Source organism: Microtus oregoni, unplaced genomic scaffold, assembly GCF_018167655.1.
Source record: "Microtus oregoni isolate MIOR12 unplaced genomic scaffold, Mior012 000020F_ref0000438, whole genome shotgun sequence".
NCBI lineage: Eukaryota > Metazoa > Chordata > Mammalia > Rodentia > Cricetidae > Microtus > Microtus oregoni.
In genome coordinates, this window is record NW_024543079.1 from 19,756,143 (window position 1) to 19,774,403 (window position 18,261).

At 44.9% G+C, this 18,261-nt stretch overlaps 1 protein-coding gene across 1 annotated transcript; it reads left to right on the forward strand.

Annotated features, from left to right (window-relative positions):
• Positions 1-14,709: 14,709 nt before the first annotated feature.
• Positions 14,710-18,016, forward strand: LOC121460394 (cystatin-9-like). Its single transcript, XM_041670753.1, has 3 exons — positions 14,710-14,919; positions 16,900-17,013; positions 17,930-18,016. Exons 1-3 carry the CDS (start codon positions 14,710-14,712, stop codon positions 18,014-18,016), a joined length of 411 nt encoding a protein of 136 aa, XP_041526687.1.
• The last annotated feature ends 245 nt before the right edge of the window (positions 18,017-18,261 follow it).

An 18,261-nucleotide genomic window follows, 5' to 3' on the forward strand; every position in this document is an offset into this window, starting at 1 on the left:
CTTCTGAGTTGTTTCTGTCTCAGGATATGCAGCAAGCAAGACAAAACAAGAGCTCAAGGCTTCTATCCACATGCATATCGGGATGCCTTCACAAGTGCCAGGAGTGACCTGAGCTGCCACTCTGAAGCTTTGCCTCTGCCCGTGGGAGGGAGTCACAGTGAGGCAGGTGAAAGGTACCAGCTTCTGCAGAGGTGACGTGATGGAGGGAACTGCCTTCACTAAGACACTGTGATGATGACGCCATCTACTCGGCACGCAATAGAAACTGTGTATGTGTGTGTGTGGAGGAGGAAAACAGCCAGCGTCCCAGGTAGAGTGACAACCCAGAGCTGAGGCAGCACTGGTCCTACACATCCCGGGCCACGATAGCCTGTGAGGATGACAGATGGATGCCCCCAGCCCTTTTCTTCCCTAACATAACACAATACTTACACAACTTCATGGGGGAGATTTCAACACACATGGACTGACATGAGGTCGACTCCAACTTCAAGCAGAGTTCAAGTTAGTAACATCACCTCAGTTACGTCGATCAGGGACATCTCAGCGCCCCAGTATGGGAGGCAATTACAAGTTCTCAGGCTCCATCCACCTACCACTCAGTGCAAAGGGGAGTAAGCCCAGCTACTGGGGCCTGCATTCAAATCCTCAAAATGGTCAGGGCTGCATCAGGAAGCTCCCTTCTGTCCACAGGAGTGCTCAAATCACAGCGCTTCCTAAGAACATCTGTCCTTTGAAGAGTCCTTTGATCCTGAACAGTAGCAATCTGTTTGTCTTTGGCCCAAATCCAGCTCACTGATGAGCTAACGAAGGGAACTGGCCACACTTCCTGGATTGGCACCAGCAGGCAGTGACACTGTGTGTTCCCATGGCTCTGTACTTCTAGGACTGCCACAGTAATCATGACAGAGGCACCATCACTACAGCCTCTAAAGAGGCTGCCTTCCAGTCACCGAGGCCCCACCCTATAGTGACAGACCTACCGTCCTGGCTTCCACCATTGTGTCTCCAGCACCAACTTGGCTCAGCACATCCTCATCCAGGTTTGCATATCTTTTGCTTATCTCAGTGATTGTCCTGGCCTGGTACCTGATCTGAGTTTTACTCTGAAAATTTTCCAGTGATCCATATTTACTTACCAGTTAAATTTAAAAAATGAAAAGATGGTATACAAATTTCTCTCTCTCTCTCTCTCTCTCTCTCTCTCTCTCTCTCTCACACACACACACACACACACACACACACAAACAAACAATTAGTTCATATATCTGGTACACAATTCATATCCAGAATGCATAAAGAGTTATTAAAAACAAGTAAGAAAACTACCTAAGAGGCAGGTGGATCTCTGTGAGTTCATTGGTCTACAGAGCAAGTTCCAGGACAGCCAGAGCTATACAGAGAAACTCTGTCTCAAAAAGAAAAAAAAAAGAAAGAAAGAAAGCCACCTAAGCAAATTTCCTTTTAGAAAAATGTTGAAACTAGAAAATGAAGGCAATCTTATAAGAAAGTTAATTTTTTAAAAATTACAACCCAATTAAAAATTACAAAAAGTCTCAATAGACATATCTCTAAAGAAGATATGCAAAACAGAGTAGCACATACATGAATACTTAACATAAATATTTCTTTTTTTTTTTTTTTTTTGGTTTTTCAAGAAAGGGTTTCTCTGTAGCTTTGGAGCCTGTCCTGGAACTAACTCTTATAGACCAGGCTGGCCTCGAACTCACAGAGATCTGCCTGTCTCTGCCTCCCGAGTGCTGGGATTAAACTTAACATAAATCTTAAGGTAAGTTAAAAGCATCAGTTCCCGCTTCATACCCGTAACATAGCTATAATTGAAAAGAGAGAAATGAATGAATAGAAATCCCAACTCATCTGGTGAGGGTGGTGAAAATGATTTGTGGTTAAACACAGCATCCCATAAGCCTAACAATTCTACCCCTCACAAATCTCCCAAGATAAACGGCATAAAGTCAGAGCACTCTCATTCTTGTGCATGCCTTCTTACAGCTGTACCTATTCACACCCAAGAAAGGGAAACAAGCTAAGTAACCCTCACCTGGGGCTGGAGAGACGGCTTGGTAGTTGAGAGCATAGGTTGCTCTTTCACTTGAAACTTAAGCATTCGTTGTAGGATGACTGACACATTGGTCTATTTTCAATGCCGTCACATCCCAGAGAGATACAGAGGCCTGAGGAGATCGAGCCATACAGCTGTCGAGCTGTGCTGACACTCATTTGGCACTCTGGTGCCACAGAACTGTAGTTTCAGCTATCTGGAAAGCTTAGACTGGAGGAATTTAAGGTCAAGGCTAGCCTAGGCAGCTCATCGAGAGACTGCCTCAAAATAAAAACTTAGAAATGGCTGGAGATGGATGTGAGCGGTAGAGTTCTCATTTAGCCTGAGTTCAACCCCAAGACCACAAGGACACAAGACCACAATACCACATGGTACTGTACTAGTTCCATTTCTGTTGTAATAAAATATTATTGGGCAATCCCTCATGGAGACTCCATTCCCAGATGGTTCTACATCATGCCAAGTTGACAAAACTAAATATCAAAACAATGACAGTAATAATATCTAAGGTTCTAGATCACACCATAAGTAATGAAAAAGTCAGAAATACTATGAAAATTATCAAAATGTGACACAAAGACAGGAAATTAGCACACTACATGAGTGGTACCCGTAGATTTGCTCAATGCACATTTGCTCCAAACCTTTGATTTGAAAGAAACATGCAGTATTTGTGAATGGCAGCACAGCAAAAGACAGGGGGAAAAGTATATGCTTGTACCAAGTGTACAGATGAAAACTGCATAGGTGGGCCTGGGAGAAGGACACTGTTACATCTCAAACCTAGAACAAAGCTGACACTGGTGCCAGGTTCTCCCTGTCTCTCTCGGGTCCTCCTGGCTGGCATACCTGCCCCATCCTAAACTTCTCCAGTCCGGGACTGTAATGTTTCTCCCAAAGTTCCCCTTCCCGATACGATCCAGTGATCCAGACATTTTTGCTTATCCCTCCACTCTTTTGGTCCTCCTAACTGCCGCACCCGGTTCCCCTGCTCTCTCTTCCCCTCCCTCCTCTCCTCACGTGGCTCAGGGTTAGGTCTATTTGGGAATTCCCAAATGTCCCTGCCTCTGGCTATGCAGTCCTACCTATCTATAATAAACTTTCTCTCTCAGAACGCTGGAGGCAGAGGCAGGCAGATCTTTGTGAGTTCGAGGCCAGCCTGATCTACAAGAGCGAGTTCCAGGACAGGCTCCAAAACTTCAGAGAAACCCTGTCTCAAAAAAATAAACAAAACAACAACAAAAAAAAAAACGGGAAAAAAAAAACCCCAACTTCCCCTCCACCATATCTAGGAACAATCATGTTCCTTTCCCTTTTTTTTCTCCATTCATCTGGTACCAAAACCCAGAACGAGCCATGTCCTTTTCCTTTTCTTTTCTTTTTTTTCATTCAAACATGAGCTACCCAGGCCCTTTCTATCCTTCCACCCCGATCTGTACATCACACATCTGAAAACACTATGGCCCTCTTTTGAGGGGCATGTTTGAAGACTCGTTGCATATGCATGATTAAATCACAGTCAGCCATGATGAGTTAAGGTTTCTATTGCTGTGATAAAGCTCCATGACCATAATCAACTTGAGGATACAAGACTTTATTTCCCCTTACTCCATCATCCAAAGGAAGGCAGAGCAGGAACTCAATGCAGGAACCTAGAGGCAGGAACCAATGCAAAGGCCCTGGGTGGGTGCTATTCACTGGCTTGTTCCCCATGTCTGACTCAGCCTACTTTTTCTTATACCATCCAGGATCCTCCACCCAAGGGGATGAGCTTATGCACATCAATGATCATTTTAGTCAATATGCTGTTGCTGTGAAGAGGTACCATTGCCATGCCAGCTCCTATAAAGAAAGCATTTAATTGGACTTGTTTACAGATTCTGAGGTTTACTCTGTTATCACTTTGGCAGGGAGCATGGCAGCACACAGGTAGACATGGTGCTAGAGAAATCCACAAGTTCTACACCCAAAAGAGAGAGTCTCTGGGCCTGGCTTGGGCCCTTGGAACAACAAAGTGACACATTTGCTCCTAAAAAGTCACATCTCTTAATCCTTTCAAATAGTACCATGCCCTGTGAGCATACAAACCACTGCCATCATTAAGCAAGAAAATATACCACAGGCTTGCCCACAGGCCAATCTGGTGGAAGCATTTTCTCAACTGAAGCTCCCTCTTCCAAAATGACTCTAGCCTATGTTGAGCTGACATGAAAACCAGCCAACTATGTGGAGGAATGTAACTGAGAAAGGGGAATCTGATTTAGTGCTAATATGCTAAAAACCAGAGTGAAGAAACCCAACAAGGGAAAGTCTGCCCAGACTCTTGGCCCTTCTGTTCACCAGCCCTGTTCTCAGTGCAGGGGACAGGACACTTTTTTTTTTTTTTTTTTTTTTGGTTTTTCGAGACAGGGTTTCTCTGTGGGTTTGGAGCCTGTCCTGGAACTAGCTCTGTAGACCAGGCTGGTCTCAAACTCACAGAGATCTGCCTGCCTCTGCCTCCCGAGTGCTGGGATTAAAGGCGTGCGCCACCACCGCCTGTCGACAGGACACTTTTCTAAAATGGGAGTCCTCTGATGTGTTTGATGAAGTAAGTCAGAGAACATTTCTTTGGGGTCTCACTAAGTTTCCTGTTCTCAAACTCAAGACTCTCCTGCCTTAGCTTCCTGAGTACCACAATTATAGACATCCATCACCATGCCTGGCAGAGTTTCTTTATACCCTGATATAAGACAAAGGGTAACGGATGGATGAAGTTTAACAAAATGCTGATTGGCTAGTAGTCAGGTAGGAAGTATAGGCAGGGTGACAAAACCAAAGGATGATTGGAAAGAGAAGTGTGGGGTCAAGAGATGCCAGTCAGCTGTCCAAGAAGCAAGGCATGCTAGAGGACAGGTAAAGCCACTAGCCATGGGCCAATACATAGGTTAATAGACATTTAAGTTGTAAGAGCAACTTAGTAACAAGCTTGAGCTATCTGCTGCGCTTTTGTAAATAATATTAAGTCTCTATATGGTAATTTGGAAGCAGCTGCTAGGATGGGGAGCAGGCATAGGGGAGGGAAGGACAGGAAATGTCCATTTACACTACCTGCTGCTCTAGCTGGTGAAACATTCCATCCCACAGGGGGAAAGTCTTATGTGGCCAACTCAAAAGACCTTTTCTTCAAAAACACAGCAACTGGGATTGCATTGAGCTTTATAGAGACACTTTATTCTTGGACAGTACCCAGAGTAGTTCTCAGGAAGGCTGAACTTTTCACGTGGCCCGAGAAAAACAAATTGGGAGTAGGATGGGATTACTTTCAAAGTTTTTAGATGTGAGTCAGCACATAGAGGAGAGTTGTAAGAGCTAGGCAAGCACAAGTTGCCAGCATGCAGGCCAGATGTGTAGCAAACTGCCTTGTAAATGCATTTGCCTTCTTCCAAATACAAGATTCCCTCTTGACACATGGGTTAGCTAAAAATCCAATTGATCACAGATGCCTTATTGTTGACCCATAAGTCTCTCTGACTGTGAAAAGAAAACAAAAGCCAGCATATTACATTCTGCTCCCTTGGGACAAACCATCACCAACCACCACATTTCTTCCCAAGTGTCTTTATAGTTCCTTTAACATCATTTTTAAATGTAATATTCTTTTACTAAGTCTATGAGAATTGGGTAAGTAAATGTGATATTTTCTGACCATACTCATTCCTTACGCCTTCCTGATCTACCCCATCTCTCCTCCCAGTTTCACATTCTTTTTGTTTTATTTGTTTGTTTTTGTAACACACTGGGTCCAGTTTGTGCTGCCCATAAACTCACGGGTATCGGGCTATTCCCTAGAGCATGGTTGACCTATCAGGGGCCACACCAGTCTCCACAGTAGCCATCAATTGTCAATACATCCTCAGCTAGAGGTGGAGGCTCTGGAGCATCTCCCCACTCTGGAATGTTTTCTGGTTTGAACTTGTGCAGGCAACTACAGCTGCAGCAAGTTCATGAGCGCTGCGGTCCTGCCATGTCCAGAAGACCCATTTCCATTCTGGCCCTCCTTGACCTCTGGTTCTTACGATATTTCTGACCCTTCTTCCATGATGGTCTCTGATCCTAAGGAGAGAAACTATGATATCAATTACCCGCGTATGGCATTCTTAAAAATGTTTTGAAATATTTGGATAGACAATTGCTTGGTCTATCAAATTAACATATCCTATAAACTAATCCTTCATTCTTTAATCGTAAGTGCTCCATCACTCCTTCCCCCATCCAATCTTCTTTGAGGTCCAAATATCTTTGGTCCTACATGTGTCTTTGTGTAGGGGGATATGAGGTAGTGGTGGTGGTGGCATTCCCTCCTGTGTTTTCAGATGAACCCAAAGTCTACATCTCTAGCTCAAATCCCATTAATATAACATTTTAATGAGCAATTTATATGTAGTTGCTAACAGCATGTAAATTAGATGAATGTACATGAAAAAACATTTGTACTTGTGCTGTTCATTGTTTTAAAAAAACATCTTTTTTAGAGGGAAGGATTTAGGTATGGTGGCGCATGCTTTGAGTCCAACAATAGAGGCAGGTAGATCTCTGTTGGTTCAAGGCCAGCTTGGTCTACGTAGCAATTTCTAATCCAGCCAGGGATTCAAAGAGGCAATATCTCAAAAAGGAAAAATGTTTTTCAGTAATATAAAATCTTAATATTATATTGTGTTAAAGCTCATAAAAATCATTATTTGTATGGGTCATTTCTAAATAAAGTAGAATATTAAGAAATCAATTTTAACCACTCAGTGATGGAGTGCAACTTTAATCCCAGCACTCTGGAGGCAGAGGCAGGTTGATCTCTGTGAGTTCGAGGCCTGCCTGGTCTACAAGAGCTAGTTCCAGGACAGCCTCCAAAGCTACAAAGAAACATCAGTTACTATGCACAAGCTGAGAGAGTTTATGTGCTCTATTTTGTGTGATATAAAGAGGCAAATATAATGGGCAACTGTGCATTAATGAATATGAAAAACTGGGCTGGGAGATAGCTCTGTCAGTAAAGTGTCTACTGTGTAAGCATGGATGAAGACATGAGTTTGGCTCCTGAGTACTGACGTAAAATTCAGCCTTGGCGGTTCATGGCTGTGACCTCTGTGCTGGGTGTGAGGGTTGGAATTAAGAGAATCCCTGGAGCTTATTATCCAGTGAATCTGGCTGAATCGGTGAGCTGCAGGTTCAGTAAAGACTCTGTCCCCAAAGAATAGGATGGAGAGCAGTGAAGGAAGACAAGACATTCAGTGTCATCCTCTAGTTCCTCCTGCCATTCATACACGCACATTTACACTGCATGCATGCATAAAAGCTCCTGAATGACCGTGTATATACACATCATACACACACACACACACACACACACACACACACACACACAATTCTATATATGAAATGGTACTTGCCTGCAGAATGCTTTTCAAAATTGCCAAGGATTAAAATTCTCCCTAATATATGTGCAAGGCATTTATTTTTGTGCAGCAGGTTGTAGAATATAGATAGGGTGAAAAAGAGCGTGACTTTGCTTTCTTCTGACCCCTAAACTTAATTCTTCTCTCAATAGTAACCTTCATTTTTACTAAAAATAATCACAGTAAGATCAATTTATGTGAAAATGGATATAGTCTCCTGATTACTTATAAAAATAAATAGAGCCAAAATAACCACACAGAGTCTTTGAAAATCTGCTCTGTTGGGAATTTTGACAGATTAAAACAAGCAAACAAAAAAACCTCCTTAAGGCCTCAAAGCCACAGAAAGGAAGCCAGACATTCCATGCACGCTATTAAATATGATATTTTGATCAAAGTCAATATTTTCAACTGTGTTCTGTTACAAAAAGAACACATGGGCCTCTCTAATAGATTTTCATGAAGATCTGCCTTCACTGAACCTTTCTCTGCAAAGGGGGGTAGAGGGGGGCAGTTGACTCCAGAAGAAGAAGAGAAGCAAGATTCTTGCCCTGGGAGAAACTGGGTGTCTATCTTGGTCCAGTACATCATGCTCCATCAGGTTGCCTTTGTAGCTGGCGAATTCCACTTGATGACCTATCCCCTCCCCACCTCTAAAGGACCACCTTTGTAATTCTCTTCCTCCGTGTCTGTGTCTTTATCTGTTTCTGTCACTGTTTGTCTGTCTTTCTCTCGCTCTGTGTCTGTCTCTCCCTCTCAGTAGTTCATTAGGAACTTACACAGGTAACCCAAAAGAGAGTTGAATCTGTCAAGCCCAAGATTCCCAGAGATCCTTAGTGGGGTAATTTCAGCAATGGCCTTTACACATCCATTTGCTCAGATTAGCACTAATGGGGGCATCTTGGACACAGCAAAGCTCTCTGCTTCCATCCCAGGATTCTATTGAATTGATGCCTGGGAGCTGAAAAGGGAAGTTCCCATGCCATTGCTGAATGCTCTTATTCATTTCCTTTCAGTTGTTTGTTTGTTTGTTTTTTTTGGTTTTTCGAGACAGGGTTTCTCTGTGGCTTTGGAGCCTGTCCTGGAACTAGCTTTGTAGACCAGGCTGTTCTCGAACTCACAGAGATCCGCCTGTCTCTGCCTCCCGAGGGCTGGGATTAAAGGCACGTGCCACCACCACCTGGCAAGTGTTATTATTCATACAGATAAATTCACCAGGTATGGTTAGAGCTCAGTTGCCAAAAGTAATCAACAAATTATTTGGATCAAATAGATAGACTCCTTATCTGACTCTTGAAGCTATTCAGATTTAGAAGCTTGGTTTATGAGTATCCTAGTGAAGAAGTGTACTTCAATTCTTGGTATTACCCTTCTGACAGCCCTACCAAACTCTCTTTGAATGATTGGGTTTTAACCTGGGTTCCCACTGCTGTGATGCACAGACAGGCACCAACTGCAGGCTGGCCTTTGGTGACCACTGAGCCGATGATCTCTCTGAGCTTTCTTTGCCTGTGATCCTTCATTCAGTGAACACATGCTTAGTATAGACCAATGAGCCAGCAGGAGCAGGATCTTGAGGGTCATTTAGGGGCTCCCCACACTTCACAGCCTATCCGAACCAGAGGCATCTCCTGCCGCAGCTTTCATCTCTCAAGCTGTGGCTGCTTTTGAAGACCAGCAGTGCTCAAACCACACTACCAGAACATGGTCCTACCTTTCTCTGGTCACTGCAGGGTCCCAGTCTAGTGAGGCTGACAGGAAGAGGGAGAGAGGCTCATGGGGAATGTATCAGGTTCCAAACCCTGCTGGCCTCCATTTAAAAGGGTGCCTAGTCTGACCTGGGATGAGAAGCAATGACTTCAGGGAGGGGGTGTTTGGTTAAATGGAGATTCTAAAATTTTATTAAAAGTTAAATTTTCAGAGCAAATTAGTAATTAAGAACACTGCCTGGGGGCTAGAGAGATAACTCAGAGGTTAAGAGCACTGACTGCTCTTTCACAGATCCTGAGTTCAATTCCCAGCAACCATGTGGTGACTCACAATCATCTATAATGAGAATTGGCGCCCTCTTCTGGCATGCAGGTAGAACACTGTATACATAGCGATGGTGGCACATGCCTTAATTCCAGCACTCGGGAGGCAGAGGCAGGCGAATCTCTGTGAGTTTGAGACCAGCCTGGTCTACAGAGCTAGTTCCAGGACAGGCTCCAAAGCCACAGAGAAACCCTGTCTCGAAAAACCAAAAAAAAAAAAAGTAAATAATCTTAAAAAAAAAGAATACTCTCTGTTCTTCCACTGTCATGGGAAAACACTGCAAGTCCCCAAGTGGCAGCAGCGGGCAGCAGGCCACGAGACCACAGCAGGCCATGAAAGCAGCCTGTGCCAGGCAGGAAGCTACACAGCCGGTGAGAGACAGAGACCTATTAGACACTCCATGCAGAGAAAGTGGGTATTTATTTAGTGGGTATTGGAGGGGTATTGGAAAGGGAGAAGGGAGAAGAGCAGAGAGAGAGGCAGAGTACCGCAGCCCTCTGAGACCATGGAGTTGCATCCTCAGATAAAGAATGTCTTGAAGCATAAGGAATCCCAGAGATGGGAGACAGCCCTGTATACATGAGCCCTGTATGCAAATTCTGAACCCTCAGTGTTTGACTCTGAGGACCCAGGTCTTAAACTCAAAATTCACTGTGGTAAATGAAGCATTTCCCATAGTTATCTCAGGCCATGTAGCCCAGAAAACCTAAAGTGCCGCAAATTGCTCCCCACATCAGTCAGGGCGTGTTCCCTTTGCTGTTGTTACAACTGCTCCTCTCTGGGGTGTCCTGAGTGAGGCATCCCCTAAGAGAATGGGCCTCCAGCACTCACCCATTCTCCTGTCCTGGCCCTCAACTCAAATCACCCTATTTGGGCCTAACAGCTACTCTTTGAGTCAGAATGAGCAAAGAAGCATTATTTTATTTTTGACAACGTAATAACTGCACAAGTTTGAAAATGCAGCCAAGCTTAAAATAAAAGGAAAACTCTCTGCCTGTGCCAAGCTTCTGATACAAACCCCAAGAGGCAGATTGACTACTTGATGTTCTTTTGGAACCTTTCCTTATAACTTGCCTGGGTCATTGGCCTGAAAATATGCCTACTCATTTGAGACCAAATCTGTCCAACTCTGGCCTTAAAAACAGTGAGTGACTAGTCTGGGCACAAACCTACACCAATATAAGATATCCGAGGGCCATGAGCACCAGCCTCAGTACCCCCTCAGGGCTCAGAATTAGATGTCTGTGGCAGGCAAGGATCTGAGGGTAAAAAAAAAAAAAAAAAAAAAAAAAAATGAACTCAAATATGTAACCTCTCCATGTTCTTTTTCGTGCAAGGGGAGAAAGTGAAGTGAAAGGGTGTGGAGGAGAAGAATAACAGAAAGAATAAGGAAAAGAAAGAACAGGGAAGAAGCAGAAGTAGCGAGGGGAAGTAAGGAGAAGTAGTAGAAGTAGTAAAAAGAAAAAGGAAAGTGGGAGTAAAGGCTGCTCTCAGCGAGGTTTCCAGTTTTTACAGCCGCAGTTGGAAAATTCCTTAGGCAAGGACAGTGATAACATGCATATCAAAATCACAAAGGCGGGCAGGTAGAAGCTGACAAAGCAGGACTCCAGAACAGGTGCTGGGACCCAGGAAAGAGCCAGCATTCAAGGGGAAGTACCTGACATTCCAAACCATTAGATAAAATTACCAAACATCCCTGAATCCTGGATCCACCCATCCTCCTCGCCCAGTCTCTTTTGTGACTACCAGCTTTGGGAACAACCAGATTTGTTAGCAGAGGTGGGGCATGCTGCCTTCCTGCTCAGTGCCTGTCTTCTATAGAAATTTCTATGTGGTCTGTTAGGTAATTTTGTGGGATTGACTCTATGTAAATTTGACTGTTAGGACAAAGAGTGAATGCCACCCCTCCAAGGCCTCCTGGTGTGGGGGAATGAAGCAAGGTTGCTCTATTGCCTGTGGAGAAGTCGTACTGCTGAGGTGTTTTGGGAACGAATCCCATTTCGAAGGGAAGAATCATGGCTTCACAAGGTTTCCGCAGATATGACAGTGACTTTTCCAAAAGACAAGAGTTCCCGCAGCTCTACAAAAGAGGTTATTCCATGAGTACTTGTACTTACACACTTCCCGTGGACCTGCCTATTGGTCTGTCAGCTGTGCGTTCACTGTATAGTCTTGTGGGCTCCAACAATATATTTCTATTTTAATAAGTCTCCTAGTTGTCTCTTCACTGGGACCCCTGCCCGGGGCATTGGAGAAATAGGTTCCAAGCTAAACCTTTGGCCAAAATTCACCTGGACTGTGGTGGCACTTGAGAAAGACGTTAGCTTGGGTCTGGAAAGTTAAAGAAGGCAGTAAATAAGAAAATCAGTGTTTGCTCCTTCAAAAGGAAGTGTGAGCCCCGCCGTGGTTTACCGGTCGTGGTTTACTGTCTGACAGTTCCAAAACAAGTCCGCTGTTGGAGACTTGAGGTTGTTCTCTAAATAATACTCGCCAAGGAAGTGGAAATTTGGCAGAGTTGACGGAAACCGCTTCAAGAGATCCAAAAAGGGCTCTGAATGGAATGATTTCCAGGAGAAAGCAGCCATTGTCCGGGCCTGGAGAGCCATTAAGAAAGGGGGAAAGACCACAATGGCCACATAGACCAAGCCTAAAGAGAATGTTTTGGAACTAGGAGCAGTAAACACTGCCCAAAACTGTCAGAGAGAAAATTTTGAGAACATTGTGTACTGTGGACATGGTGCGGTTCGAGGCAGGAAGATTCCAAAAAGCAGCTCTGCAGAGAAAGCTCTCAGGACAGAGCGCCTTTGTAAGGGCCAGTGGAATGAGTAGGGGGAAAGCTTCGAGGGTCTCGGCTATGGCGTGTGCCTTATTTAAAATGAAACTAAAGTTGTTACCAATAAAGAGCCCAGGACCTGTTCTGACACTGGAGAGGGGACATGCGGGTGGGTATGTTTTATTAGCCAACAGGTACAAGGTGCTGTGAAAGGCCACACGGTGTTTAAATGTGGCATCTGACCATGTCATAGGAGAGGAACAGAGGCTGAAGGAAAGACTGAAACCTTTGCAATATTCAAACTTTTCGATAAATCACCCCCCCTAGGTCTATACCCCTCTCTCCTTTCTCTGCAGCTTTACCACAGGCCTCCAGCCATGATATTCTGCCTCACCAGTGAAAGCAGCAGGGTCAAAGCAGCCACTGATTGAGAGTTCTGAAACTGTAAGCAAACAAGTCTTCCCTCTTCTAAGGTGTGCCACGACAGACAGACAGACAGACAGACAGCCAACACAGAGCTTTTTGAAGGAAACTGTGCAGTTTCATTGTCCAGAATTAGTTTTATTGAACTCTGATCTCAACCCAAATTAGACCAAAAGTCTGAACTAAAACCACATGACAATGTATAAGTCTAGTTCTTAACCTGCATCTACAGCATCCTGGGAAACCTGGTAAAAAGTGGCTGAGTCCTACAAGCCCCCGACTCCAGCATCCTCCTGCACCTCTATTCTGCATCTTAGATACTTTGGAGCCATGAGAACTTATTTGTAACCTACCTGATGATGAGGGATTAATGCTTGATACAGGGACAATTTCCCTGTAATCAGCAATGGGGATAAACATGACAGAGACTGTTTGTGGAGTGTCTGTCCTGATGGGCATTCTGTCAGTGCCGTGCTCCCACATCACCTTCTCTTTCACAATTCCCTGAGGGAGATAATTCTGATTTTATGGCCACGGAAACTGAAGTTAACATAAAGTAAAAGATCCCAGAGCTAGGAGAGAGACTCAAACTCCAGTGCATCTAATACCAAAGAACTCATTGCCTTCTTTGCCTCCTGCTATGGCCTCTAGAAACTGCATTATAGTAACCAGAAAAATTACCTAAACACTCCAGTCTCTACAGATGGGTCCACTGATAAAACGGTTTTCTTCATGATCAACCCAAATCTCTCACAGGTTCCCAGATTTACAGTCCTGTTCACCCCAATATCTCACCTCACTCTCCAGAGTGAATGACTTGCTTGTAATTTCAACTTTCAGGAAGACAAATGCCTTGAAAAATAAGACCTAGGTTCCTAAAAGGGCAGAAGACTGAATTTCGGTGTGCTATAATGTGGATATGGCTTTTTCCCACATAACTTACAGTGAGACTCAGATTCCCACTTCGCCGTGGGAACAAGGCCTCGGTTTTATTCAAAGGAGTGGTTCAGATATGTCTTCCCAGTTAGCTGCTTGGATTGGAGATTATGGCCATCTCTCCAGAAATCCCACCCAGAAATTGTACTTCCTGAGCTGTAATGATCCGGACCACAAGAGGGCACCAGCGCCCACAGAACAGGCACATTCCTCACCACCCTGAGGGATCTCTTCCCCCCTCTAGTCCCCGTAATCTATCCGTAATCTATGTGCAAATGCCCGCCCCTCTGTTGAACCCCTCGAGGAGATAGCTCTGACGTGCTAGCTAGGATGAGGCACAGTGCGGTGGAGCGGCACACCCCTGGGACTAAGAAACCGGATTTAGGAAGTGCGCCTGAGATTGGATCTCGCCACTCTGGACACCTCAAGGCCTGCAACATCTCCCAGGGTCCTGCAGAAGAATGCCTGCTCCGGCTGGGACTCAGAGGAACATTCCTTGGGAATGTCAAGTCAAGAGCAGACAACTGACATCAATTCAAGAGGCTCCAATTCTCCCTTATCAAAATGCTCATCTTCTCACACATCTTAAATCTCTCCTTTCCTGGGTTATTGTCTCCTCCAGTGGCCCGCCCAGAAATGACCTTTCCCTAAAACCTGGTGCCAGCATAAATCTTTCAGCCCTTTCCTGTGGAGCATCGTGTGAAGGCTCTGCTGCACACTGAGAGGCACAGGAAACAAGGGTGGCTAGACTCAGATCAGGGGCCCCTCTGCCTCCCCCTTGCTTGTTCTCCCCCAAACCACCTGCCTGGCCCCTTTTGCTCCATCTAGGACAGGAGGCGAAAGAACAGTTTTGCCTGGGAGAGGTGGTACCAACTGTGGAAGGAACTTACTGTGATGGCAGAGAGGAGGCCCTGAGGGAGGAGTTTTGGGCCCAGGAAATGAACTTAAGGGTTAGACCTAAGCAAGTAGGGCTGTAAAAGCTAAGACAGGTGGCAGACCTTACAGGAGGCATACCGTGCCCAGCTGGGAAGATGGCTCTGCCTTGGGCATTATGGTTACTTCTCTTGGGTTTCCAAGCCCAGGGAGCTCACACATGGTGTTCTGAAAAGGATAAACTCTACATTGATAAGCCAGTCAGTGACCCTGACATAGTGAAGTTTGCTGTGAGTGCATTCAACAGTCAGAACAAGGACGAGTATGCCTACAGACCGGTTCACATCATGGGTTTCTCAAAGGTACAGGTGGGTGACCTTGTCTACTACAGTTACTCTTTCCTGACAGAGCAGGCAAGACAGTCTCAGACATTTGCAGTCTGTGGCTGAGTTACATATGACAAATCAGTTGTTCTCAGTGGTTTAGAATGCTTTTTTAGCCTTTACATTCATGAAATCTACTCACATACAGAAGGCTCTGGATATTTATGTCAAAATAACAATAATAATAATTAATAATAATAACTTTAGAATAGGTGCATCTAGGGAGATATTTCTACTGAGTAAAGAAAATATTTGCACAAAAGTTCCACAGACAAAGACTGAAAATATGTCAAATCACAATTTAAGATTTTTGCTAGTGTATATTTACCGTACACAATAATAGGCTTTGTGTGACGGTTCATAAATGCATATAGTGTATTTTCACAGTATCCATCTCCCATTTCTCTCTCTCTTGTCCCTCTCCCACCCTTGTTTATTTCTTTCCTCTTCCCAACTCATACCTTTTCTGCTTGTCTATCTTTTTTGTTATTGATCAAATGAGTTTAATTAGGGGTACTTACAGGAACATGGTCAGGTTTTCTTTAGAGGACCATGGGAAACTTACAAAGATATTCAAATGGTAAAGCAATTCGCAGGCTGGGAAGATGGCTCTGCCAGTAAAATGCTTGCCAGATAAATGGAGAGATGATAGTTGGGATCCCCATCACCCATGTGAAAAGCCTGACTCACAGGTACACACGTGATCCTAGCACTGGGAAGGCAGAGACAGGAAGGTCTGGAGAGGGATTGGTTTTGACCAGCCTAGTCTAGCTGGGCTTCAGTTTCAGTGAGATATCCTGTGTCAAAAAGTAAAGAGAAGAGCTGCTGAGAAAAACTTCTGGTGTCACTCTAGGCTCCATGCACACACATGTGTACACACATGCACACAAATGAGCAATTACAAAAATTGAGAGAGTGAACAAAAGAGTAGGCGGTGAGGACTCGCTAGCTGTCTTGTGGCCAGGGACAAACAGTCTTGAGAGCCACCTGCCAGCTCAGCTCCTTCTCTCAATTCTCTCCTACTCTGGGCCCCTGGCAGACTCACTCGGCTCATTGATCACATCAGAGCATCTTCTTCATCCTAAAATGATCCCTGGTAATGGGATGCCTACAGAATGTCCTCAAGATGTCAATACCCATCTCCTAATGTCACCCTTGTGGTCATGGGTGGGGGATACTTTGTTCCTCCTTTCTCAGCAGAAGAAAGGCAGAGGGCTTTCAGCCCTACACAGCGCTGTGACCTCTGGGAATCTCTGCAGAGCACTAGATGACTCTATTGTCTGAGCTCTCTTGGCTGGAGTCTCACCCGTGGACTATGGCTATGGATGAGCTATCGGCAGGATTGGCCTTGTGGGAAGAAAGAATGGGAAGGATGAGAGACTAGGGAAAGGATGAGGGAGAGACCGTGGGAAAACGCAGGAGAAGGTTTCTAGAGCACACATTATAAAAACTTATCCCTAAAGCCACCATTCCGATCCTGTGTGCTGGTGCATAGTGACTGAAACACGAGCATTTTTTCTTGATGTAGATCAGGTGACAGTTGTGACAGTATACTGCAGATCTGGCTTCATCTCTTTGGGCTGAGTTATCAGCAGAGCCACTACCCTCCCAGAGCCTGTCCTCTAGGAATTCAGGTATTGGTTCCGGCACCTATTGAGAGTGAAGCTTAGGCCTCATTTGGTAGAGTAGAATGTGGACACTTGAGGCAGATGATATATTAGTGGTATATGACTCAGCCTGTGACTTCACCTAGCTTCTACCAGACTGCCACCTCCAAACTCTTAACTCTCCAAGGTAGAGACTATGCCCTTGATTTTCACCTCCAAGAAAGAGATGCCAGGCCTTGGAAAGCTCCAAATTCATGAGACAGTCCAGGTCTCTCCCCATACTGACCACAGACCTGAGGCCGGTATATAAACAGGCAGCAAGAAGGGTCTGCTCATGTCAGGCTTTTTCTCTCTTCAGGAAAAGCTACCAGCAACTTTCCTCGTGAAGCTGAGGCTGAGAAGGACCATCTGTAAGACATTCGAGGATAGCCTGGACACCTGCCCTTTTCAGGATGACCCTGAACTGGAAAAAGTAAGGCGGGGCACCAGCATCCACCCCTTTCACAGTTGTGGGTGCTGCCAGGGAGAGAGAGGGGGTGCAAGAGCAGATGACAGAGCAATCCTTAAGGACCCAGGAAGTGACTAGTGGCAAATTTCCCAGAATTCCTTCCTAAGCCTTAATGAGAAAAGAGTCCCAAAAGGCAGGCAGCCTGGGTACAAGATACAGAGGCCTGGCCAACCTGTGCCCCCAACTCTGCCCACTCCCAGTATTAGCTGCCTGTTCCTTGTTGATGTCAAGGCTTCATGATGCCCATGCATCCTGGGCATGAGTAGCAATTGCTCATTGTTTGGTGGTCATCCTCCTCTCCTGGATTCAGGGGAAAGAACCTGGTGAATTCTGATGCTATATTAGGGACCCTTCACTGACATACAGCCTGAAAAAGGAGTGAGAGAAGGGGCCCCACTGTCTGCACTTCAGAACCTATGCCCAGCAGAAGGACCAGCAGCTTTTCTGAGGGACAATGAGAATGGCAACCTAATTCTTGGGATAATGCCATCCAGGGCTGGTAGACTTTCATCAAGAAAAATTAGTAGCTTAACTAATGACTTATGTCTGACAGTAGTCAACTCCTTCTGGAACAGAGCATCCTCTACTGTTCCTGGGAGCTTGCATCACACAGTAACAGTCCAGAAGTTCTTCTGTGGGTCACTTATTTATCGGGTAAGGACAATCACCCAAATGCCTCTGGATCAAGAGAAATCCCAGATGCAGACAGTTCACCACTCAATCAGAGTTTGAGTTGGTGGTTATACCTGTAGATCAAAGGCCCAAATCTTCCAACTGCTGGTCAAGAAAGGGATAAAGTTGAGTAGACAGGATCCTGACAATAAACCACAGGCTTCCTGAGCCTCCTTCATCCCCTGTTCTATTTTGATTGCTTCCTTAGACCTTCATCTGCTCCTTCACCATCAGCACCCCACGCTCAAAACAGTTCAACATGTTGAAAAATACTTGTTCTACTGGGCTTCCCTGACTGGGACCCACAGCACTGGTCCACGCCTGCTCCTTTTTCTGAAGCAGCAAATACAGGCTTAAGAAGCTCTATGCTTTTTGCAAGTGTCTGGGATTATATGTGTTTATTTCACGTCTCATCTCTTTATTTTCTGGCTCCTACATTTTTTTCTGTTCCTTCTTCCACAATGTTCTCTGAATTTTAGAAAATCCTTTCTAAAAACTATTATTATTAATGTGTATTTGTGTGTAGTATGTATATGTTCA